At 41.1% G+C, this 25,400-nt stretch overlaps 1 protein-coding gene across 2 annotated transcripts; it reads right to left on the bottom strand.

Moving 5' to 3' along the window:
• Positions 1 to 1,176: 1,176 nt before the first annotated feature.
• Positions 1,177 to 25,400, bottom strand: LOC127632655 (claudin-19-like). Of its 2 annotated transcripts, none has more exons than XM_052111365.1 (5): positions 24,635 to 25,400; positions 18,476 to 18,640; positions 15,502 to 15,586; positions 13,724 to 13,870; positions 1,177 to 2,565 (listed from the first exon to the last, which is right to left on the bottom strand). In XM_052111365.1, the coding sequence occupies exons 1-5, from the start codon at positions 24,855 to 24,857 to the stop codon at positions 2,529 to 2,531; spliced, it is 657 nt and encodes a 218-aa protein (XP_051967325.1). In that variant the 5' UTR covers positions 24,858 to 25,400; the 3' UTR covers positions 1,177 to 2,528. The 2 variants fall into 2 exon arrangements, with proteins under 2 accessions (XP_051967325.1, XP_051967324.1); XM_052111364.1 differs by having other exon boundaries at positions 1,177 to 2,125.

Below are 25,400 nucleotides of genomic sequence, written 5' to 3'. Positions count from 1 at the left end.
ATCAATTCAACTGTCTACATTCTCGAATGCAGCCTTATGCTTCTGTCCTCATCCAAACCACAGTCTACAGAATTACATAAATGACTTAGAGTCCATGCCTATTCCATCCAAACAAGGCACTTTACCTTTGCTATAATTGAGCAGCATCAGGGGTCCAGACGCTTGGTCAAGCACAGCATCCATGAGGAAGAGATCATCCAGGTGTAAAGGAGAGGTTTGAATCATGTTTTGATGCTGAGATGGGGGTGACACGTACCAAGAAACTCTCCGGTCTGATTTCTCGACTGGCTGGACTAGACAGTCTGATCTGGTTTTACATGGTCCATTTAATTGTCGAAATCCAGACCAGTGAGTTTGCAACTTTTTTCATTTTCTTTTTGGACATTTTGCCACTTTTATAAATAATATGGCATGATTGGGAAATGTAACAAGCGCACTAACGGCTAGTCCACGCATCTGACACGTCTAATATTTTTACATTTGTAAAACAAACATGAATGATACCTAAAGTTGTTTGGCTTTTTGAGGAGAGGTTTGCTATTACTTTTTAACTTGACAAAACATTTTTTTTTTTCAACAGGCAGACAATAAAATGGTTGAAATAATCAGATAGATTTTCATTATTGGAGGTATCTGAGCCATACCCAGCGACTCGAATATTGGGCCTGTATTTTTTTTACAAGTTTTACACAGGCAAAACACCACTCACATTCCTTCAGAACATTTAAAAATCTAGTTTTAATTTAAAAGGCTGCAGTTGAGGACACTCATCTGTCAAATATCCTTTTGATATATTTTTTTCAAATATTTCATCACTCTCCCTGTTTACTTAAGCCCCGTTGTTTGTTCAGTCCCTGTTGGTCATTGAATGTAGATGTTTGTATGTGTTTGTTCATATGTAAATGTTGTCTTTGCCCTCTGTGGATGTTTATCCAGCCTGTGTATTCCTTGGATGTTTTTCGTGTTTTTGTTTTGTTTTCCCATCGTGGACATTTTATTTGTTCCAGTCTTGTTTGTCTTCATCATTTTCAATAAAACCGCATTTAGATCCTCACCCCTCGTCTGCCTATTTAACACTTACATCATTGGTCAAGTAATTTTCCAGAAAGCAAAAAAAACCAGGTGGATGTTTAAAATGCATATCTTCAACTGACACACAGTAATTATAACATTGTGTAGTTTATTTTATTTTAAAACAGATAAACAGAAAAAAATATATACATCATATGAGCTGATACATGCTTGGATATTAGGTAAAATAATTCTGTGGAACGTGAACTAAAACATTTCTAATGACATCCTACTGACTGGCCGTTAACCCTGTAACCACTTTAAAGACAACATTTGTGATTAACTGTGCCTTTCAATGCATGTTGAATACACATCATAAGTGCACTAAAGCATTTTTAAGCAATTTAATTGCATGTGGGTCTCTTTATAATGTACTAATTGAATGTTCTCGTTTTCCCTCATAGCAAACTCAAAAGCGACAATCCCCTTATAATATATTTTATGAACAGAATAAAGAAGATGATAATTTGATTTTACAACAAAGAAACTATTCATCTCACATACGACATCTTTGACAAACTTGCATTAGCAAACTAAAAGACATTTTGTGAGATAAAACACAGTTATAGCTCAATAATACACTGCACATGTCAAAGATTTGCATAATAATTATTAACTGCATTATTATGTACCCTGAATCAGTTATAATAGTTTTTTGGCAAGTATAACAAACGTCAACTGTAACAAAAAAAAATTACATATTTGTCAAACACCATCTGACAAAACTGTTGTGGCTCACTCAACCTCTGACATAACTTATTTTATGAAGCCTAAATATTACAGTACGAAGTCATGTTGTGTGGAATGCATTGCTTGGCTTCATGAATTACTGAAAATTGTCTGTATTACAGGGAAACATGCCAACAGCTTTTCTTTTTTGACTAAATTGTTTCTTTAGAGTTTTAAATAGAGTTCGTTGCTTTTTTACCAAAAAGAAAAAAAGATGTGTCTTGTTTGTTGCCAAAATCTAACAGCTTGTGACCCACGAAGTCGCCCTCTCTCAAACTACAAGTACTGCTCGCCTTTGTCTGGTGGAGAACTTTTAACATTTTCTCTGCAATTTGAAAGAAAAACAAAGCAGGTTTGAGTTAAAAAGAAAACGAAAATCGTATTAGAGAGAAATAACCTAAGGGCATCCACCAATAACGACATTCATTATGTACCAGATGTATTGCGATGAAACAGTCCATGTTTTTAGGGTGTTGTCACTTACATACTTCAATAATACATATTTACAAAAGTGGTTTATGGGGTCACAGACATACTGTAGGGTGTTTGATGTGTGTTGGGGGAAAGCACGAAACAGAAATGGGGTTGACAATTTTTCAAACACATTTATTGATCAGATGGTGAAAAAAAGGCACACAGGTTTTAGGAACAAGAGTGTAGAGAGGACAATAGTCCAATCATACAGACAAGTGTCCAAATTTGGATTCTAGGCAGGCAGGGAGGGTTGGTCAGTCAGGGAAACTAGTCTCACTCAATAATTCATCCCTGAATTAAAGAAGAGAAGAAGACAGAATAAGAAAAGAATTAGAGGAACTTGAGACAAAGACAATTCAAAAGAGCTTCTTGCTTCATTTGGTTCTGCAGCCTTGGTTAATATGTTAATTGCCATCACAAACAGGATTGTTCTTGATAGGTTAAATGACATGGAAATGTTAGGAAAATAAATGGATGAAGAAAAGTGAATAGACTGCTTATTTTATATCCCATGATATCCCAACTATCTATTTCAAGGGAATTCTTAAAAGTAGGTGTTTCGACCAAGTAGTCGATTAGTTCTACCACAAGTCAAAGCTTTGGGCCTGTATCGACTATTCAGAACTATGGCACTATAAATTCAGTGACAGAAGGTTGAAAGTTTGTTTGTTGATATCGGTTTGTGCTTACAGAAATTCGAACCACTGCCCCTAGTGGCCAAAGCTGGAAGTGTTGTTGATTGAATGGGAACATGTGCACTACATTTAGCAGGTGAAATGTCCACAGAGTGGCACCATAATAGAGTTGTATTTTTAGATGTAATTGATGTAATGCAGTCAACAGGAATGCATCTTTTTCTAGCCCAACCCTAAACCTAATCATCAGTGGAGAAAAAATTTACATTTAGTTCAGAAATGCAACCTCCGAATCGTGCTCATCATTGTTATGTAAATGCCATTTCTTCACTGTTGCCATGGGACCAGAATCAATGTCTCAGATGTTGCGTCACAGCAAAAGGTGAACACAGGTGTGTGTGTGTGTGTGTGTGTGTGTGTGTGTGTGTGTGTGTGTGTGTGTGTGTGAGCGTGTATTTATCACTTTGTGGGGACCAAATGTCCCCATAAGGATAGTAAAACCCGAAATTTTTGACCTTGTGGGGACATTTTGTCAGTCCCCATGAGGAAAACAGCTTATAAATCATACTAAATTATGTTTTTTGAAAATGTTTTCTGTGAGGGTTAGGTTTAGGGGTAGGGTTAGGTTTAGGGGATAGAATATAAAGTTTGTACAGTATAAAAACCATTATGTCTATGGAAAGTCCACATAAAACATGGAAACACAACATGTGTGTGTGTGTGTGTGTGTGTGTGTGTGTGTGTGTGTGTGTGTGTGTGTGTGTGTGTGTGTGTCATTTTATTTTCTATGGTATCTATAATGGCCAAATATGTTTGGAGTTACATGAACAGGAAAATAAAGTGACATGGGAACATGGTTAACATTGTGGTGGGTCATTTCCATATGGGAAACTTTGACAAGTCAACAACATTTCATGAGGACTGGTTGATTGGTAAAAATGAGTAGCTGTGCAAGCAATTCTTGGACAGAAATTTACTAGAGATGATTATTGAGATATGTCAGAGAGGTGTCCATGCAAAATAAAGCATTTGTTAGTCAAGTTGTGTTAAAATGTGTATTTACCAGGTCCAAAAACGAACATCTCTTTGAACTAATATGAACAAGGTACATAGTATTTTAGAGACAGAATACAAGTTCCCCTTCTGTCGCTCTCTCCACGTTGTGTCAGAGAAGCGACACTAGGGGTCTCTCTTGAGCGCCGATATTCACCTCTGAACTCTGAAAAAAGGCCAATGAGAGTTGGCAACCAGTATTTGCATGTCCCGTCCCCAGACATACGGGTATTTAAGCGGCGTAAATACGGGAGTTCATTCAGAAAATTTCTTCGGAGCCGATGGTCGTGTCTGCAACTGCTGCATACTACACACCGAGTTCCTGTCATCCCTCTGCTGCATAACTGTTGGATTCCACGGCGCACAACAGCGGCTTTCTCCTGTTTGCACGGCTGTGCATTCCTGCCCCTAGGCATCGACAGTGCAGATTTAAAAACTCTCACGAGTTTTTCCCTAAAAGAGTGATTTTATTTAAAAGATTAATTTCCTCTAAAAGAGCAAAACACAGCGGCGTTGAACGTCCTTTTAAGGACGCGTCTTTAGAAAGATGCCCTTCCGCCCCTGTGTTGTTTCTGGATGCGGTAGAGTGCACTCTGCTTCCGACGGCCACAGGCGCTGTCTCATGTGTCTGGGTAGCGATCACACCGAGGCTGCGTTTGTGGATGGTTCATGTTCTCACTGCGAGAACATGACCATGATAACGTTAGCGATCGCGGCTTGCTTACAACCGTGAGCAAGCCACTCCAGCCGCCCCCCGTATTGCTCCTTCTTCCCACGGGATTGAGGACGATGCGGCTGGTGATGGAGGCGATTTGGGGATGGCTGCGGGTGCAGCTCCGCTGGGTACGCCCCCTCGGACCACCCGCGCCCCAGCACGCTCGTTGATTCCCGTCCGTGCTCGAGGCGGCGGCGACTCGCCTCACAGCCAGTCAGCCGACCCTCTTGTGATGGAAGCCGATGAGCTCGCCGCGACATCGGAGGGCGCGGCATCTGATGCAGAGGACTCCCCTGGGCTGCCGCCTTCGGGCTTGCACACCCAGGCTGAGGCTGATGCACAGATGTCCGACATGCTTTCCTGGGCAGCCAACAGCATGGGCTTGGATTGGAACCCTCCATCCTCCCCACAGCCATCACGGCTGGATGACTGGTTCCTGGGGTCTGCACGCTGCTCACAGCCTCGCCCCGGTTCCGTTTTTCCCGGAAGTGCATGACGAGCTGACGTCTTCGTGGAGAGCACCCCTCTCCACTCGTCACACCGCCACAGGCTCGTCCGCCCTCGCCACCCTCGACGGCGGAGCGCGCCACGGGTACGCTGTGATTCCCCAGGTGGATAGGGCGGTTGCGATCCATCTATGCCCGGTACCCCTACCACCTGGCGAGGTCGCCCGTACTCCCTTCCCGGACCTGTAGAGCAACCTCCTCGCTGACAGCGAAGGCCTACAGCGCCACCGGATGCGCCGCTTCCGCCCTGCATGCCATGGCTCTCCTGCAGGTCCACCAAGCCAAGGCACTTCGCAACATGCACGGGGTGGCCCTGATCCCGACACGCTGCAGGAACTGCGCTCAGCGACCGACCTCGCCCTGAGAGCGACGAAGGTCACAGCGCATAGCGCTTCGGGCAGGCGATAGCCACGCTAGTGGTCCAGGAACGTCAACTGTGGCTGAACATGTTCGAGATGCGTGAAGCCGACAAGACTCGCTTCCTCAACGCCCCTGTCTCCCAGTTCGGCCTCTTCGGCAACACCGTCGAGGACTTTGCCCAGCAGTTCTCCACGGTAAAGAAGCAGGCGGAGGCCATCTCTCACATCATGCCTCGCCGCAAGCCTGCCGCCATGGCCCATGCCCGTCTGCTCGCCGAGGGCGTCCTACCGTGACCAGAAGACAAGCTCCTGCTCCGCCTCAACCGGGCCCAGCTCTCAGCCCCAGCGTCGAGCAAACCGCGGGAAGCGCCGCCCCTGTCTCACGGACCCCCTCGAGGACCGGAAGGCTCCCAGGTGCTCCTGACACAACGCACCCAGAGTCCAAGAAGTTAGCTCGGAGGTGGTAAGACTGCTCCGTCCCCCGGTGGAGGGCCGGGAGGAGAATCCTTTGTTTTTTCATTTGCCGCACCCCTTAACGGGGGCTGCAGTACTCAAATTCTCAATAAAAGAGCTATTTCCTTTGTCTCTGGGGCATATGGCCCGCAAATGCCGTTCTCAAGGCACTCTGCTTTCAGGCCTCAACAGTCCCGGCTCCATGGATGTGGTGTCCCCGCCTTCAGCCCCACGACTGTTCCCCGGCCGGCCGGTTCAGACGAGTCCAGAGGACGCCAGCATCAGACCTCCTCCTCAGTCACGAACCCCCTGCGGGTCGCGCTGAGCAAGGTAAGTGCTTTGAGATTATTCTCAGCACCAGAGCCTCGGGATGCCACGTTGCCTCCCGACACCACGTTACCTGTTCCGCACCGCTGCGAAGCCCCGCCGGGTACGTCCAAAAAACCCGTCCCTTTGGTGACCATAGCACGGAGTTTAGAGGCGTGGCTTTCACTGCCCAACCCATCACGCTGGCTGCACCGGACCATTCGACTCGGTTACGCAATTCAGTTTGCCAGGTCTCTGCCCCCCTTCGTGGGTGTACATTTTTCCGCAGTACACGGCCAACATGCCCATTCCCTGCACGAAGAAATCGCCTCCCTTCTATTAAAGGACGCGATAGAGCCTGTCCCTCCAACCGAAACGAAGAAGGGTTTCTACAGCCCTTACTTTGTTGTACCCAAGAAAGGCGGCAGCTTACGACCGATCTTGGACCTGCGAGTTTTCAATCGGACCTTGTCAAACTCCCGTTCAAAATGCTCACCCAGAAACAAATTCTATCTGGCATCCGGCATCTAGATTGGTTCGCAGCGGTAGACCTGAAGGACGCGTACTTCCACGTCTCAATTTGCCCTCGACATCGACCCTTCCTACGGTTCGCGTTCGACGGTCAGGCGTATCAGTACAAAGTCCTCCCCTTCGGCCTGTCTCTGTCCCATCGCGTCTTCACGAAAGTCGCAGAGGCAGCTCTTGCCCCACTCCGAGTAGCCGGCATACACATACTCAATTACCTCGATGACTGGCTCATACTGGCTCACTCTCGAGAGTTACTATGCGCACACAGAGACCAAGTGCTCAAGCATCTCAGCCGTTTGGGGCTTCAGGTCAACTGGGAAAAGAGCAAGCTCTCCCCGGTCCAGAGCATCTCTTTTCTCGGTCTGAGTTAGACTCAGTCTCAATGACAGCACGTCTCTCCAACGAGCGTGCTCAGTCAGTGCTGAAATGCCTCGCTTCCTTCAAGCCAGGTGCCGTGGTCCCGCTAAAACGTTTCCAACAGCTCCTGGGGCATATGGCATCCTCCGCGGTGGCCGCGCCGCTGGGGTTGATGCATATGAGACCACTTCAGCACTGGCTCCCGGACTCGAGTCCCGAGACGAGCATGGCGCCGCGGCACGCACAACGTAAAAGTTACCTCTGCCTGCTGCCAGATCTTCAAACCCTGGACAGACCTATGCTTTCCAAGGGCTGGAGTACCCTTGCAGCAGGTGTCCCGACACGTTCTGGTCATGACCGACGCCTCCAAATTGGGTTGGGGTGCCGTGTGCAACGGGCGCGCAGCCGCAGGCCGGTGGAACCGAGGCCCCGCTGCGCTGGCACATCAACTGCCTAGAGCTGCTGGCTGTTTTTCTGGCCCTGCAGAAGTTTCTTCCGTTAATTCGGCACAAACACGTCTTAGTCAGGACAGACAGCACCATGGTCGTAGCCTATATAAACCGCCAAGGCAGAGTACGCTCCCTCCACATGTCACAGCTCGCCCGTCATCTCCTCCTATGGAGTCAGCAGCGACTGGAGTCACTGCGCGCCACTCACATCCCCGGCAACCTCAATGTGATGGCGGACGCGCTGTCAAGACAAAGCTTGCCCGGCGGAGAGTGGAGACTCCACCCCCAGTCGGTCCAGCTGATTTGGGACCGGTTCGGCAAGGCCCAGGTAGACCTGTTTGCCGCCCAAGAAACCTCCCACTGCCCGCTCTGGTATGCCCAGACAGAGGCTCCCCTCGGGGCAGATGCGCTGGCACACAGCTGGCCCACGGGGCTCGCGCAAGTACGCATTTCCCCAGTGAGCCTTCTTGCACAGGTGCTATGCAAGGTCAGGGAGGACGAGGAGCAAGTCACTCTGATAGCCCCCTACTGGCCTACCCGGACTTGGTTTCGGACCTCACACTCCTCACGACAGCCCCTCCCTGGCGAATTCCCTGAGGAAGGACCTTCTTTCTCAGGGACGGGGCACACTCTGGCACCCGCACCCAGACCTCTGGAACCTCCACGTCTGGCCCCTGGACCGGGATCGCGGAAGATCTAGCCGGTCTACCATCTGCCGTCGTAGATATAATCAATCAAGCCAGAGCCCCTCTACCAGGCATCTTTACGCCCTAAAGTGGCGTCTGTTCGCGGACTGGTGTTCTTCCCGAGCCGAAGACCCGCAGAAGTGCGCAGTTAGGTCAGTGCTCGTGTTTCTTCAGGAGAGGCTGGAGAGGGGCTGTCCCCCTCCACCCTCAAGGTGTATGTCGCCGCTATCATGGCCCACCACAACACGGTAGACGGAAAGTCTCTTGGTAAGCACGACTTAATCGTCAGGTTCCTAAAAGGTGCCCGGAGGATAGCTCCCTCCCGGCCTAACCTGTTCCCCTCCTGGGATCTCTCTCAAGACCGCCCTGCTGATCGCGCTCTCTTCCATCAAGAGGGTCGGGGACCTGCATGCATTCTCTGTTAGCGACGCTTGCCTGGAGTTTGGTCCGGCAGACACGTTCGTGATCCTAAGACCGCGACCGGGCTATGTGCCCAAGGTTCCTACCACACCCTTCAGGGATCAGGTAGTGAACCTGCAAGCGCTGCCCCGGGAGGAGGCAGATCCAGCCCTTTCACTGCTGTGTCCAGTACATGCCTTACGTATCTACCTGGACCACACACAGAGCACTAGATGCTCTGAGCAGCTCTTCGTCTGCTTTGGGGGACAGCAGAAAGGGAATGCTGTCTCCAAGCAGAGACTCGCCCACTGGGTTGTCGATGCCATTTCCCTGGCTTATCACACCCAGGCCGTGCCCCCCCCCTTTGCGGGTCCGAGCCCACTCCACCAGGAGTGTTGCGTCCTCATGGGCACTGGCTAGGGGCACTGCCCTAGCAGACATTTGTAGAGCAGCAGGCTGGGCAACACCGAACACTTTCGCGAGATTCTACAATCTCCGTGTTGAGTCAGTATCGTCCCGTGTTCTCTCAGGTACCGAGCCCGTAGAACTCGGTGGCACGCCCATGATCTGACCGGGTGAATCGCTTGCATCTAGCGCCCTTCCCCCTAACCAGGGGAAACAGTGCGCCTTCATTCCCAGGAGATCTCAGGTTTGGGACACTGGTTGATTCCTCCCTAGCCCTCGTGGGTCGCAGTTCAGCAGAGGAACTCGCCGACCCAAGCCACTGCGGGTACCGCAAGCTACCCTGCACTGGTATAGGTGCTCCACAGGTAAGGCCTCCTTTGGACTCCCCCCTGTGTGTAACGCCACGGTTCTGTCTCCTCTGGCGAGTGGACTCCCGTACTTCCCTTAGGCAGTCACGGCTGCCTCGGTTGCCGTGCTGTATGTTCCCCCCTCTATAGGCTGGATCCACCACCGCACCGACTTTTCCACATAGGCCCTAAGTCAGGCCTCTGATGGTTTTGCCACTTAAACTTGCCTCCCCTCTCGGGTAGGCGTGGCCTCCGCAGGGTCTTCTCCGCCCTGGATAAGGGCTAAGACCCCCTTCCCTCAATGCGTGTAAGGGCCCCGGCCTAAGCTGCTCTATGCTGCTCTATAGAGAGAAAAGAGGCCCGGCCAGGCTTGGCCCGTTCCCAGGTTGGCGGCCAGCACCTTGTTCCCCCCTCCAGGGTAACGATAAGGAATCCTGATAGCTTAAATGGGGCATTGGGGAAGGGTAAGAATACCTGCTCGCTCCTGTATCAGCAGTTCACGTACACGGCTCAGCGCGTGGCACTTTTAGAAGTGGACCCCTAGTGTCACTTCTCTGACACAACGTGGAGAGAGCGACAGAAGGGGAACGTCTAGGTTGCGTATGTAACCTCCGTTCCCTGATGGAGGGAACGAGACGTTGTGTCTCCCCTGCCACGTCGCTGAGTCGAGCCACTGTTTTGGCCGGACCATTTCCGGCTCCTCAGAAAAATCCTGAATGAACTCCCGTATTTGCGCCGCTTAAATACCCGTATGTCCGGGGGCGGGACATGCAAATACTGGTTGCCAACTCTCATTGGCCTTTTTTCAGAGTTCAGAGGTGAATATCGGCGCTCAAGAGAGACCCCTAGTGTCGCTTCTCTGACACAACGTCTCGTTCCCTCCATCAGGGAACGGAGGTTACATACGTAACCTAGACGTTTTTCACTGTCCAAATTAAAAATGACTTTTTCTTTGAGAAATATGCACCTTGCTCCATATCAGAAATTTCAAATCTGAAATTATATGGGGGTGAATTCCCTAAACAGCTGTGCTGATTTAATATTTCAGTGCAAACCCTGTCTTATTCATATACCAGCTATACATATTACAGTGTATCATTAAATTTACGAAAGCATTTCTTTGAACAAATAAGGCTTATCATATCTTCACAATGCACCAGATTCACAACAGCATTTGCCTGGGGCAAAGAACATTATTACTGCACTATTACTGCCCACAGAAAGTTATTGGTAAACATAGGTTTATTTCAACTTTTAGTGAACATGGCAACAGTAATAATATTTTGGAATCTATTGTAAAATAACCTTGAATTTTTGACTCGAGCACAATTTGGCTTTTTTTGCTGCGTTAATCATTTCCTTAAATGTATAGTTCACCCAAAAATGAAAATTTGCTGATAATTTTCTCACCCTTAGGCCATCCAAGATGTACCTTGACCTTCTTTCTTCATCAGAACAGGATTTAAGATTTTTAGAAAAGTATCCCAGGTTTTTAGCTTCATCCAATGCAAGTGAATGGACACCACTTTTTTACGGTCCAATAAAGCACACTTTGTCATCATCAAAGTAATCCACACAACTCCCACCGTTCAACTAATGTCTTCTGAAGTGAATCGATATGTTTGTGTGAAAAACTAATCGCTAATTAAAACTTTATTAACTTTAAAAATCACTTCCTGTAAACACTGAATGCCTCATACCACTGTCGTGTGATGTCATCACGTTGGCGCATTCACACGAGAATTCAGAAGTTCCGCTCTGTTTACCACAGAGGAACGTACAGCTCAATTCAAACAGCTACAGAGAGCTGGCGGAATTGACGGTTTAAAGTTAAAAACGTTTTAATTAGTGGTTTGTTTTACACACAAACTTATCGCTTAATTTCAGAAGACATTACTTAATCGACTGGAGTCATGTGAGTAATTACTTTGATGCTGTCTAAATATGCTTTTTGGATTGTCAAACACTGGTGATTTAAATTGGACCCCTAGTGTCGCTTCTTCAACACAACTTCGAAGTGAGCGACAGATGGGGAATGTCTAGGTTACGTATGTAACCTCCATTCCCTGATGGAGGGAACGAGACGTTGTGTCCTCCCGGCCATGTCGCTGAGCCGAGCCACTGTGGTGGCCGGAAAACTCTTGAATGAACTTGACGTATTTCTCCGCTTTTGTGGGGTATGCAAATACTGTCTGCCTAATTCTCATTGGCCTTTTTTCATAGATCAGAGGCATATTCGGCGCTCAAGAGAGACACAATGTTGAAGTGAGTGACAGATGGGGAACCTGGGATACTTACCTAAAAATCTTAAATCATGTTCTGAGGAAGAAAGAAGGTCATTTACATCTTTGATGGCCTGAGGGTGAGTAAATTATTGTAAATAAACGATGCTAGCAGGGCAAATCATTCTTAGTTACTCCCCCTATGATAACTGTTACTCTCATATTCTGTTCATGAGGTGCTGTATAATATGAAAAAAGACATATATTATGGTAAAAAAAGAACATTGGACTTTCCGTCAAAAGTACTTTGTCTAAATAACAAATTTACAAATTGTGCTATAAGTATTTGTCTAAAGTCCACCAAGTCCCAATTCCCACATTGCAGTATTGGAACTTTGTTGGTCAACATGGTTTTAAATAATGTCCTCTATGGTTCTAAAATAATTCCCATCGTACAGTGAAAGTCTCATAGCTCCTTGTCTCCTCAGTGCAGTGTCAGTATGTCCATGGCTGTCAGGAACACGTATAGCTGGCAAACAGAGCTCCCACCATGCAGAACAGTCCAGCCAAGGAGTAAAGCCATTGCACGTTTCTTATAGGCCATGTTCAGAATGGAATATCATCTTACTACTTACTGTATACTGTTTAGTATACTGTATACTGCCTAAATGTTTTTATATTTATTTTATAAGTCCAATTGATGGATTTGTATACAGTATTCTTTGCGTTTTGTTACTTTGGGCTGCTTGAGCGATCATCCGGCAAAATCACAGGTAAGTTTCATAAGGCTTATGTAATAGGCCGTCAGTCAGACAGTCTAATCAACGTGTCTCTGTTAATTTCTACAAACATGCTTTCAACAATGCTTATTTATCCATGTTTTTTATCTGCAATGATGTTGATCTAAATTAATAATGTAGAGATGAGAAACACACAAACAAGTTATTTATTGGCAGCATTACGTGAAATGCACTGCAGGGAAAAAAAAGTGTAATCCTTCTTTAAAGCACACATTCTAATTGGAGTTTATATCAGTGCCTGAGTCTTCATTAAGTTATGCCTTTCACATTATGTTTGTGAGATCATTGTTTGATCAGTTTAAGCAGAATAGCTATTTTTAATATCAGCGCCTGTTTTTTACCTCTATGTTGGTGTGCAGTCGACAAACTGTAGGAACAAAGATCTGCTGTGTTCTTAAAACACATTTTACTGAAGTGAATTGATATGTAGACATGCTTTTTTATACATGAAAGTGTACGGACGTTATTGAAACTCATTATAATTATTATAAGACTATTGTTGTTGTCTTTTGATAAAAGTAATGCTGCAGTAACTACCAATGTTAGTATGCTATTCTGAATTGAGCCACTGTATCCCGGATTGGATATTTCTGTATCTTGTCTTTATTTAAATTTTATTTGCTCATTATATCACAAAATTAATCTTACATCAGTTAGACTTTATTCCAAGATAATACAAACATTCACTTTCCATTAAAACACTTTGAGTGAACTTGGCAGTTTTTCATTTTCACTGAAACTTTACATTGAAAAACGTTTCCCTGAAAACTACAAACTTAATTATACAAAATAGTACAGTGCAAGTGTTAAGCTTCAAATTGTTTTGGAGCAGATAAAGACCCCTTTTGACAAAAATAGGATTTCCTTAAATAAACTAAACCTTAATATGGTATGTTTGGAAGACGTACATGTATAAAAAGTACAGAATTCCCGCATTCTCCGTGAAATTAAGCACTTATTAAATGCATGCTTGTATCTCTGAAAAAAAATATATATACAGACTGTTTTTACCACAGGCGTAGAAACGTAGAAGTATTTGTCCTTGTAATTGTTTCGATTTTGTTTGTTTGTTTGTTTGTTTGTTTGTTTGTTTTGGACCTGGATAAAATGGTCAATGCGAGTGAGAAGTTGTACTCATGGTGGGGAGAGCTCTTTCTCTCGAGCCCTCTGCTCTTTATATTTACAGTTTCTCCTTTTCTGCTGAAGTTTTTAGGAGTATTTACACATACTCTCTGGCTGTAGAGGGCTGAGATTGCCGGTTGAACTGCTGTCCTCTTCTGTCCTCATTTACGCAGGAGCAACAGAGGAATGAGCCACCCAACATCATTAAGATGGCAGCAGCCCATCCTACAAAGAGGGCGGGGCCAAACTCATACCTAAAAGAAGAGAGATAGGCCACACCTTCTTCCATAATCACAGAAGACACTGTTTATAAATTATAAACAGTTAAATCTCACAAAATAATTAGCAAAAAAAGCAATACAGTTACAATACAGTATGCTCATAACAGATAAGCACATTCCCAAATTCCACATTACTGTAATGTGTTTGGACACTTTACTTTTGAGTGTTTTTATTATTATTATTATTATTATTATTATTACTATTATTACTTTTCTCCATGGTGATTCTCATTACAGTAATACTGTTTTTTTTTTTTTTTTTACTGTTGTACTAAAAAGCTAATTTCTTATGAAATTTTCATGATTGTATTGTGTCAGGACATCTTACTTTGTTGGTTGATTGAGTTGGTGTTCTTGTTTTTTCTCTCTCACTCTATCTTTTTTCTCATTGGTGATTCTCATCTCTATAATAAAGTATTTTACTGTAAAACACATTTATTTTCTTTTTTCTTTTTTTTACTACTCCCATTGGTGATTCTCTGTATTTTTTTTTCTGTAGAACTTATAGTTTTACAAAAAAGCACATTTTGCATAGTCGTAATGTATCGAGACATTATTTTATTTTTGTTTTTCATTTTCACAATTTTAATGATGATTCTCATCATTTTAATACAGTATTTTTACTAAATAAATTCAAATAAGCATATTTCCCCCTCCAAATTCCACATTACTATAATGTGTTTGAACATTTTACTTTTGAATTTTAATTGTTATTTTCACTGGTGACTCTCATTACTATTCAGTATTTTTACTGTAGTACTGATATTATTATAATTAAGCACATTTCCCACATCTTTAAATGTTTTATTTTTTAGGTATTTTTAAAAAAAAAAAATTATTTTATTATCCTCAATGGTTCTTTTCATTACTGTACTACTGCATTTTTTTCTGTACTGCTAATTTTTTTTTTACAAATTCCACATTAATAATTGTTTTGCGGACGTTTCACTTTTGATTTGTATTTTATTTTTAGTATTTATTTTTTTGCTATTTTTGTAATTGTTATCTTTCTCAATGTGATACTCATTATTATAATACAGTATTTTCTTACTGTGCTACTAATATTTTTAAAATTAATCACATTTTCCCTTAAATTCCACATGAATGTAATGTGTCTGGATGTTTTAATAATTTATTTATTTACTTTGTAATTATTTTCCCTATTCTCAGTGGTGATTCTCATTACTGTAATACACTATTGTTTTATTGTATTACTAATATTTTTTACTATATTTAAGATATTTATTTGTTTTTCATTTATTACAGTAATACTGTAGTATACTATAGTAGTGCAGTATACTACAGTGCAATATAGCATTATTTTCACATAACTCTAATGCTAATTATTTTTTTATTTCTTTATTTTTCATTTTTTTTCATTATGCTAATGAAATTTATTTTGGGCAAATGCTTAATTTGCAAAAATCTTCAAGATTTACTTTATAGGGATCTTCTTCTATCGAAAGAGCTACTTACCTGTTTATATACCAATTCAATCTGATTGGCTTTAAATGCATTATAATTAGTAAGGATGGTATGTTTTATGTATAAAAATAAATGTTTGAAGTTTCTGTCACAATTAGAAAGTTCATTGATAGTCCTACCTGGCATTAATTGGCGTATTCGGGTCGAAGAAATGGTAGGACACACGTGTGGCATACCAGGACACGGACACCAGCGTACACAAACCTAGAGATGATAAAGATCACATGATCAGGACTGTCCAAGAGCACATCTCAGTTTGTTTTTTGCCAGCTTTGTAAAAAGTGAAAATGTGACTAAACTAGCCACTTCCTGTTTTCTTCTGTGCATTAAATGGGTCAGAAGTGACATAGGCTGCGTCTGAAACCAGGAAAATGCTGCCTTCGGAGGCTGTATACAGAGGTATGAGGTGACCATGGCACGTCCACATCCAGTGTTCATGTCTACTGAGATACTTCAGTCTGTTCGATTTTTGAAGGCAGCATAGATGTATCCTTCGCTGCCTATTAAATCCCACAATCCTGTGCTTGCGGATCCACAGCGATTGAGCTGAAGAAAAAAAAGCTGTCCGAAGAGGCAGTTTACAGCCAATTTATGTATAAATGTATGGTTTTATTCACTTTTTCCAAACTTTGATTCCATTTCTAGCAAGCAAGTAGGATTGTAACTATTAAATATACACTTGGTTAATGACAAAACTCTCTTGATTTTGTTCTAGATAATTAGACCATTGTGGTTCGGATGTATTAATGAAGCAGACGCGTTACCTTTAGTGGACACTAGTTAGTATAATCAGTTGCTGGTATCCTAGCAATGATGTGACATAATGCTGCCTCAGCAGCCTGTCCAAAACCAGTTTCTGGAGATATCTACATATGCAAATTCCTTCTGTTGAGTGATAGGGCAGCGAGGCAACAAGTCAGCTACCTCTGGTTTCAGACGCAGCCATAGTGATCGAAATCCAAAACAGACCACAACAATGTGGAATCTAATGAAAGATTGTCAATTTTTATTTACCAAATCTAATTTACACAATGATTTACAGGGCTGAGGTCTTTACCTGGTTGACCTCAGGGTTGCTCATTCTTAGCACAGTTACACTCTCATTGAAATAAGTTATATTTGTAATGATTTTGTTTACATTTTCTCTGAACTCTGCAGTCCTAAATTTAGGGATGCCCCGATACCAGTTTTTGGAAAATGAAAATTAGTATTGATCCTTCCTTTTCGGTACTCGCCGATACTGATACAGATACTTTTTATTTTTTTTCTGAATACCATATTAACAGTTTATTTCAAATTTAGCATCAAAATGGTGCCTAAATAAATGAATTAATTAAAACTTAAATAAAATGAAAATAAAACAATACATTTATAATATAATATAATATTATTTTTAATTAAATTAAGTGCTTTTATACAGAATCCCACAGCGCAATCCAAAATACAACATTGGAGATATTTTTGGTCAAATAAAATGCTGCACAACAGTGCATCACAGATGTGAGATATTGCTTAAATATAATATAATTATTAGATTTATTATTCTTATTATTTTTAGTTTGTAGTAGTAGTAATATTACAGAGAATATCATATAATTATACAGTAGTGATTAGTATATTTCTGTCTATATTTCTGTTCAATTTAAATGGAACTTTACAGCATGATTATTTTGATTGTTTTCCATCTCACTGTCATTTGCTACAAGCAGAGGTTGCGATGCTTATGATGATGTTTTCATATAGATATTGTTATGAGTGTAGGTGAAGGTAGACAAAGGGCGAGGATCTACTTGCAGTGGTTTTATTGAAGAAATGTGAAAACAGACAAAACAGGAAAAAAGGAAATATCCACAATGGGAAAATAAAACAAAAACACGGAAGACATCCAGTGGGTACACAGGCAGGATTAACATTGACGGAGAGCACGGATAATAATGACAGACAAGCATCCACAAACATCAACGATCAAGAGGGGAATGGAGAAACAGCAGGGTTTAAATACACAGGAGACATGATGATGACAAACGACGATCAGGTGAGCACAATGACACAGGGCTGGCAGTGATGAGGGCCGGGAATCATGGGAAGTGTAGTTTTTTACAAAGGGAATAGGAGTTTGAGACAAAGACTAGTGAAACACAGGGAAGACAACAAGGGAATCGTGACAGATATATCTAGTTTTCTATGTATGAGCAACTGGCTTCACACATTCACTTTGAAGCGTGCAGCTCATGCAAACTATACTGCATATTTATCTAATTAAATTGCAGCTTTTCTGGTTTAATAATCGCACTGGGACATACGTTAATTTTAATTTGTGCACTGAATATTTACACAATGACATTCGTTTGTCAAATGATATTGGTTTTTGGTATCTGAGAATTTGTTATGAGTACATGAGCACAGTATCGGACCCAATTCCGGTACCAGCATCAGTATCGGGACATCCCCACCTAAAACTTTGTTAGTATGTTGACTGGTGTGAATAATATTGTTACAGAAGTTATTCTGGTATAATTACGGTAGCACTTTACAATAAAGTCCTATTTTTCAATGTTAGTAAACACAATAGTTAACAAACTAATATTGAACATTAATGAAACAGCATTTATTCATCTTAGTTAATGGTAATTTCTACAGTATATGTACTAATAAATTAAACATTGTATAAACTAACATTAGTTAATGTATTATGAACTGACATAAATTAACAATGAACAAAAGCATATTTAGACATTAGCATTAAATAAGATGAATAAATGCTGTAAAAATGTTTATTGTTATACATTTATACATATATACATTTTTTATCTTATCATTCCTAAAAAAGAAACCAACCCCCAAAATAAAAAAATATAATAAATAACTCTTTCTTTAATAATTTGTTCTGTATAATAACTTTCATCAAGAACATTAATTAACATTAGGTGATTACATTGTATAATTCCTAATAGATCAATAGTTAATGTTCATTCAAATTGTAATAATAATGTTGAAAAGAAAAGTATATTTTTTAACACACAGTAGATCTTCTCCATGGACTGTATGCAGTACCTTTAATGTGAATGCATTTATTCTGGGTGTGACCCTTACCTGACAGTAGGAAGAGTATCCCACCCGAGATGGCGATTTTGCTCTTGGTTGATGGGTTGTTGTCACCTACTTTCGTACATTTCATTCCAATGACACTCACAATGATTGCGATGAACCCCATCAGCACAGAGATCACCATAAGAGCTCGACACGTCTGAATGTGCACTGAGAAAACACACAGATTACAAAGCTGGGGTTAGATGTGAACTCAAACCCTTTTTCTGAGTATTTCTACAACAAAGCCATGTGTAAACTGGGGGCCCCACACAATTGCAAACCAATCCTATTCTTAATCAGTATCTGTCTTGTTTTCCAATAAAAATATAATAAAATAAACCTCAATATGTTTACAAAATTTCTTATTATCCTGATTATGTCTACATCTGACCCACTAAATAAGTAAAACCTTATATGGGTTTTTCAATGATGATACTGAGCTCCTCAACATACACAATCTTACTCCAGTTATGCTTAACCAGCCAACAGCATGTGGTCATGTAAATGCCTTAACTATGTTATTTTACCTGTGTTCTTCTTCAAAAAAATTTACTTTCACTAACCTTATTGTAAAGGGATTTAGATGGGCAAGGAGGAGGCGAGAACTGGCTTGACAATATAAATAATAGTTTAATGAGAAACTTAAACAAAAGACAAACACACACACGACGGACACGTCCGTAAACGATCTCTCTCTCCAGCACCATCCTCCGCAGTCAGCCTTTATCCCTCTCGGAGGCTTGATTAGCATGATAAGGGACCGGGTGTGTAGAATCATGACTCGGCCCTGCCCTCGCCCTCCAATCTGCCACACTTATTTTTACTGAATCCTCCCTTCGTATTACTCAAAAAATGTATGTAACCAAGTGAACTTAATTTAACTTAATTTATTGAGTTGATTCAATAAAAAGTGTCTTGTTTTGGATTAAGGCTTTATTTTATCCAGTTGTGTTGGGACAACATGAATAACTGAAAGCTATAACTGAAACCGCAAGGAAAGTAAATGTTGAAATTAAGTATTTTTTATCTGTTTTTGTGCTAGATGAATACAGGTGGAGACTAGTTAGTATTTAATGTTAGTTATGTTGACGTTTAGTGGAGTTTCTGTAATGTTGGAATGTTGGGGGTTATAGTGGTGGTGAAAAGTGGAGCTTGAGAATAGGTTGAGGAGAACTACTGATTAACACTTATATCTTTGTTTGTTCATTATGCAATTTCTGTGCCACTCACAGTAGAGAGATAAGAATCAACTTTGTGGTAATTCAATGCCATACATTTACCATGTCCATGCAAACTGTTGCTAACCAGATGTTACTTAAAGAATAAATTGGAACTTGTGTAAATTCAACACTTGTGAAAATTCAAGACAAACATATAATATATAACACTAACAAATCCAAATGATTTGCATTTACTCAAAAAACTAAGATTTCTTGAAAATCTCTGTTCACACATTTTAGCTGTGGATTATCGTAACAACTTAACCCAGTAGTGTGGAACCACTTGACGTTGATTTTTAAAGTAAATCCATCAGTTTTTCAAAGCAATGTGCACAAGTGTGTATAACTATTTACATTTGACATCAAAAGTGAATAATCCAAATAATTTGAAGCCTCATGTAAACATGGTTCCCTATCTGTTACTCACTCAATGTTGTGTCAAATTAGTGACACTAGGGGTCGCTCTTGGGAGCCCCAAACACCTCAGATCTTTTGGAGAAAAGGCCAATGAGAATTGGCGAGTGGAATTTGCATGCCACTCCCCCAGACATACGGATAAAAGGAGCTGGCTCGCAACCACTCATTCAGGAATGGCACCTATGGCTGAATCTGGTCGAGATGAGGGACACTGACAAGGCATGCTTCCTGAACACACCCATCTCCCAGATCAGCCTATTCAGTGACAACTTCGATGACTTTGCCCAGCAGTTCTCAGTGGTAATGAAGCAATACAGCACATCTTGCCCCGGCACAGCTCAAGAGTGTGTACCCTGTCTGTTCACTGAGGGAGTCACCCTGCGGTGGCAAAAGCCCAGACGGCTCTGCCCCGGCGTAGAGCCCCCCGCAGGAAGCTGACGCCCCCCGTTTTGAGTTGGTGAGCATTTAAACACACTCATTGATGTCTAGTGAGCAGGGTAGCAGATGCCAATATAATAAACACTTTCAGTATGTAGTAATACAATTCAAAAACAGCAAAAAGTGTTGAAATAAAAACTAAACACCTATTTTAACTCTTAAAACAGAAATAGTTTAATATGCAATGCCAAGACTGTACGTACACATTTATCAACCAATAATCTCAAATAGCAAAATGTCGGCCAATTATTCAGCCTGGCTGATTGGTTATTATCTTAAAACCCTCAGGACAAACCTTTTAGCATCTTTCTGCTAATTGTTTTAGTATTGTGGCGATTTCTAGCTGCACTATCACATCAAAATTCCACAGAGAGCCCATACGGTATTTGGTTCATGCATAATAGTGTAGGAGTGACATTTTTACATGTATCACACAGAGCGGATTACTGTGGCTTTTTCCACATAGAAGGATTGTTTTCGGTCCCCCTATCTCTGCTTTTATGTTTTACACTACATGTAACATGCTAGCTTAGCAAAAGTGAATCACAATAACTTCAAGATGGTGACCACCAACACTTTTAAACTTTTTACTCACTGTCCCTTCAAAACAAGAGGTCAGCTTGTCCACATTTAACTGGAATCACCTTTGTAGACCAATTTTCTGCTTCCTTTCAAACACCTGAGTACAATCCACAGTAGCTGAGCTGCACCTTTGAAAATGCGTGGCATCAAACATGAATCAAAGCCATAAAATACATTTAACAGTGTCTCAAAGAGGTTTAGAACTGAGACGAGATTATCACACAACTTTTGATGTATGATTTATGAGTGAAGATGCCGTCTTTGAGGCAGGATTTTAGTAGTTTATAAGAGACCTCTTATTTTCGCTCCTTTCATCCTTGTTTTTTGTTTTGTTTTGGGGTTTTCATGATTTGAATGGAGAGCGTTTATCTTACACCTATGAACTGCTACTGTGATCCCAAGGTCAGGTTTGAATGGGGGTAGTTAGACTCAGGGTGAAGAGAAGAAGGGGGGGGGGGGGTTAGTCCTCCTAGAACACTTCGACCAGTGCCAAGGTTGGCAGTGCCTGGCACAGACGAAAGGAAGGCAAGCGTGTGTACAGCGCTGAAGAACATGCTTCGAGAGAGGCTGCATATGAGGCGCAGGCATTGTCTATTGTTTGTGCATTTGTGGGCTGTTGCAAACGTCATTGAAAACATCTTTCAATGCATTCCTCATACAAATTAGTTGTTTGTGACGTCGTAATAATTTTCAACGCCTTCTCTGCAAGGATTTTTTCCAAAACCCTTATCCTTGTCCATACAGAGATCATTTATTAGAACAAAGATATGAAAAGGGGATTTAAAACAAACTTGTTCAAACTGTACACAGTACAGTACATATATATATATATATATATATATATATATATATATATATATATATATATATATATGTACAATATATTTCCAATACATACATATTTCTAAATGTAATGCACAGTATTTTGGACACTATGAATATGCACTGAATTGTAAATAGTGATATTTTCTTCTCTAAGATGTAGGATTTTACTTCAGAACTTTTAATACTGTGAAATTCAAAACACTAAATGTGCGTTAAAACATTTCTGACATTCTCACTAGCTTGTTTGGTTGATTTTTTTCTAACTTGTCTCCCAACAATGTCTAAAAGTGTATGTGTTGTATATGCATCCCAAGAGATTTATGTCTTTTTTTTTTTTTTTTAATCATACCAGTCCCATCACATTGTCATTTCCAGCACATCTTAAATTCTGTATTGGGTTCAATAGAATTCTATGCTGGAAATGACACTGATGGAAATGACATTTTTAATAATTCTGAAATAAAAAGGCTGACTCTTTTGTCTTGCTAAGGCTAATTTCATAGCTAACATTTTATGTATCCTAAATACGCACAATTAAATCTTATTTTCACACTTTAATTTGGTAAAATTAATTTGATTGGAAATGATGCACAATAAAATATATTCTGCTCACAGGTTCCTTGACTGTTTTCTTTTTCATGCAATAAATGTTGAAATGGGTATCTTTATTTCAGTATTTGTTTAGATTATCATAGTTTTAAATGTCATAATTTGTATTTTATCCTAGTTTATTATTGAAAGTGTGGGTCTAGGACAAGGCTAAAACAATTTATATCTATACATAAAAAAGCATTTCAAAAGTACCAAAAAGAAATGATGAAGGCCTGGTAAAAAGTCAGATAGTCCTATCACACCTTGTGGGCCGAGGGTTACAGATTCCACCACGAGCAGTACAATACTCACACTGAGAACAGCCTTTATGTGTGAGCGGTTAATGCCTATGATAGAAAAACTATTTTCTGCTAAACCTCACAGAGATTAAAGGAATAGTTCAACCAAAAATGAAAAGTATCTCATTTACACATCCTCATGTTTTTCCAATCACGTATGACTTTCATCAGTGAAAAAAGGAGGTGTTGTGCAGTATGTTAGTCTCAGTCACCATTTAGTTTTATTACATCTTTTTCAATACAATGAAAGTGAATGGCGACTGGGGCTCTCATGATGCTAAAATACAATATAGTTTTGATTTAACAGTTTTGGCCACTACATAATTTCCATACATCTGTTTGAGTTATTTCTCAGCCTTGATGACTTTTGACATGTTGTGCCGTTAAATCTTTGGAGATTTAGATATTCTTGATGTTAGATTATAATTATTGAGTCTTTGTAGAATATCAATATGGAGTATTCTAAAAATAATTGAGAGTGACACATTAACACAGGTTAAGCCCATGATGCACTTTTCTGAACCAAGCTTTCCAGAAGTTTTTCCAATGGCATAAATAACAAAACAGCGCCACCTAGAATGTTTCACAATAAGTGCAGGATTAATCAGTTTCTGACAATTATACATAGAGTAACAATAATTTCTTCTGATCAGTGTATTTGCTTCTGAGTACTTCAAAACAGTAGATTGTTTTCAGAAGAACTAGACAATATAATCTTTGCTGAACATAAACTTTCCTTTTTGGGTTCTAATTGGAACCTTTACTTTCAAGAGTCTACACCAAAATGGAGAGTAGGTTTCCTGTAAAAAAATAAAACAATTTTAGTTATTTTTGTATATGATGGTTGTCTTTAATTGTGGTCTTTATGGATGGTGACAAAATGTTTGCCTTACTATAATAATATATAATAACCGCAAAAAAGAAAACCTCTGTGTGTCGTGTGGGGATGTGCATTCTGAACTTATCTTTGGTGTTTGCCTGAACACTGGCCTTTTCTTCCCAACACAACTGCCATTCAAAGCAACAAGACAATACACTGTTATTACAGCAATAATGCTGAATATAAGATGTCATACTCTGAACAGTTCGATCTATGTCATTTTTTGGTTGTTATTGTTATTACGAAAACTCTTCAGAACCATATATTGTGTCTCTGCCTGCACTGTTGTAATATCTGACCTCAAATCACAAACAGATGTGATGCCATTTGTCAAGGAAATACAAAAAACAATTAAAAATGCACAGTCATCAGCCACCATTCATAATGGATTATTTCAAGATGTCTTCTTTTTGGGACCATCCCAACAGACAGTAGAAATAGATGAGAAGTGACTCCCTCTGATTAGATGTAACAAGTCACTGCAAAATTGACAATTGCGCTAAATGTTGATTAATCACTGTGTAATAGCATTCCACGGCATTTCAACATTCTGGTACACTCAGCGCCTTATTGAGGTTGGTATCACATAAGACGTTTATTACGATATGTCAAAACTCACATATTTTAATTTGATAGATTAAACCAGTTGATTAAATCCATGTGTACACAGCAGCTCTTGGAGTTGATTGCATTGCTTTTTGACACCAACTTCCTCTAGCCAAAGAATCTTGATGTCATTATGTTTTTTTAAGTGCTTTTAATTTGAGTAATAAATCAAACTTTACATGCATGGAATTAACATACTAAAACTGAGAGCACCATATGACAAAGTTCTGGCTATTAAGAACTCAGTAAAACCCTAGATCATTACGGGAATGGTCGTCAACAACTTTTGTCGCCTGGTACTTACCATCCAGTGAGAGCATAGAGTCAAAGATCTTGCATTGCACCTGGCCTGTACTCTGTGATGCACAGGACATCCATAGGCCCTCATATAACCCCACGGCCATGATGATGGCATCCCCTGCATACGAGGACTGCTTCCATTGGGGCAGCACTGTGGTGGAGATGATTCCAATCCATCCACCCAAAGCGAGAAAGTAGCCAAGAAGCTGGAACCCAGAGTTGGCCATAACTGTACTTACAATTTTTGCTTTAGAGTAGAATTAGGGTGAGTTCAACAAAGTTCTCCAATCAGGATGCCAACTTGGTATGCAGGACTTCAAAAACACCTGTTGCAATTCCCTCAAGAACTTGCAGAACAAAGAAATTCTCCTTACTGAAACTTTCACTCCGAGAAAACTTGTCCAAAACGTTCTTCAAGTCAATTAACATTCAACGAAGTCTGTCAGTTTTTCACCAACTCTTCATTAACTTGCAGTATCCTTTTGTGTCTCACGGTCACTTCAGGATCTCTCATTTGGAAGTTTCTTCTGACCTCTCCTGATACTGTTTTCCAAAACTCAGGTAGACCTTCTTGGTTATGCAAGGTTTGTGGCCAGTGACGTTCTTCAGGTTCCTCTCTGAAGATACCCCAGCCTAGAGGCTTCTGCAAGCTGCAGAAAGAGGGACTGGGATGGCCAAGGTTGCTGTCAAGGTGTGGCTGAATGCAGCTCTACTGACTGCATAGCTGTTCTTGTCACACACCAGTGCCTCTGGATGGTGCACAGGGGGCA

Source organism: Xyrauchen texanus, chromosome 39 (assembly GCF_025860055.1).
Source record: "Xyrauchen texanus isolate HMW12.3.18 chromosome 39, RBS_HiC_50CHRs, whole genome shotgun sequence".
Taxonomy (NCBI): Eukaryota; Metazoa; Chordata; class Actinopteri; order Cypriniformes; family Catostomidae; genus Xyrauchen; species Xyrauchen texanus.
This window is presented reverse-complemented; position numbering and strand designations above follow the sequence as displayed.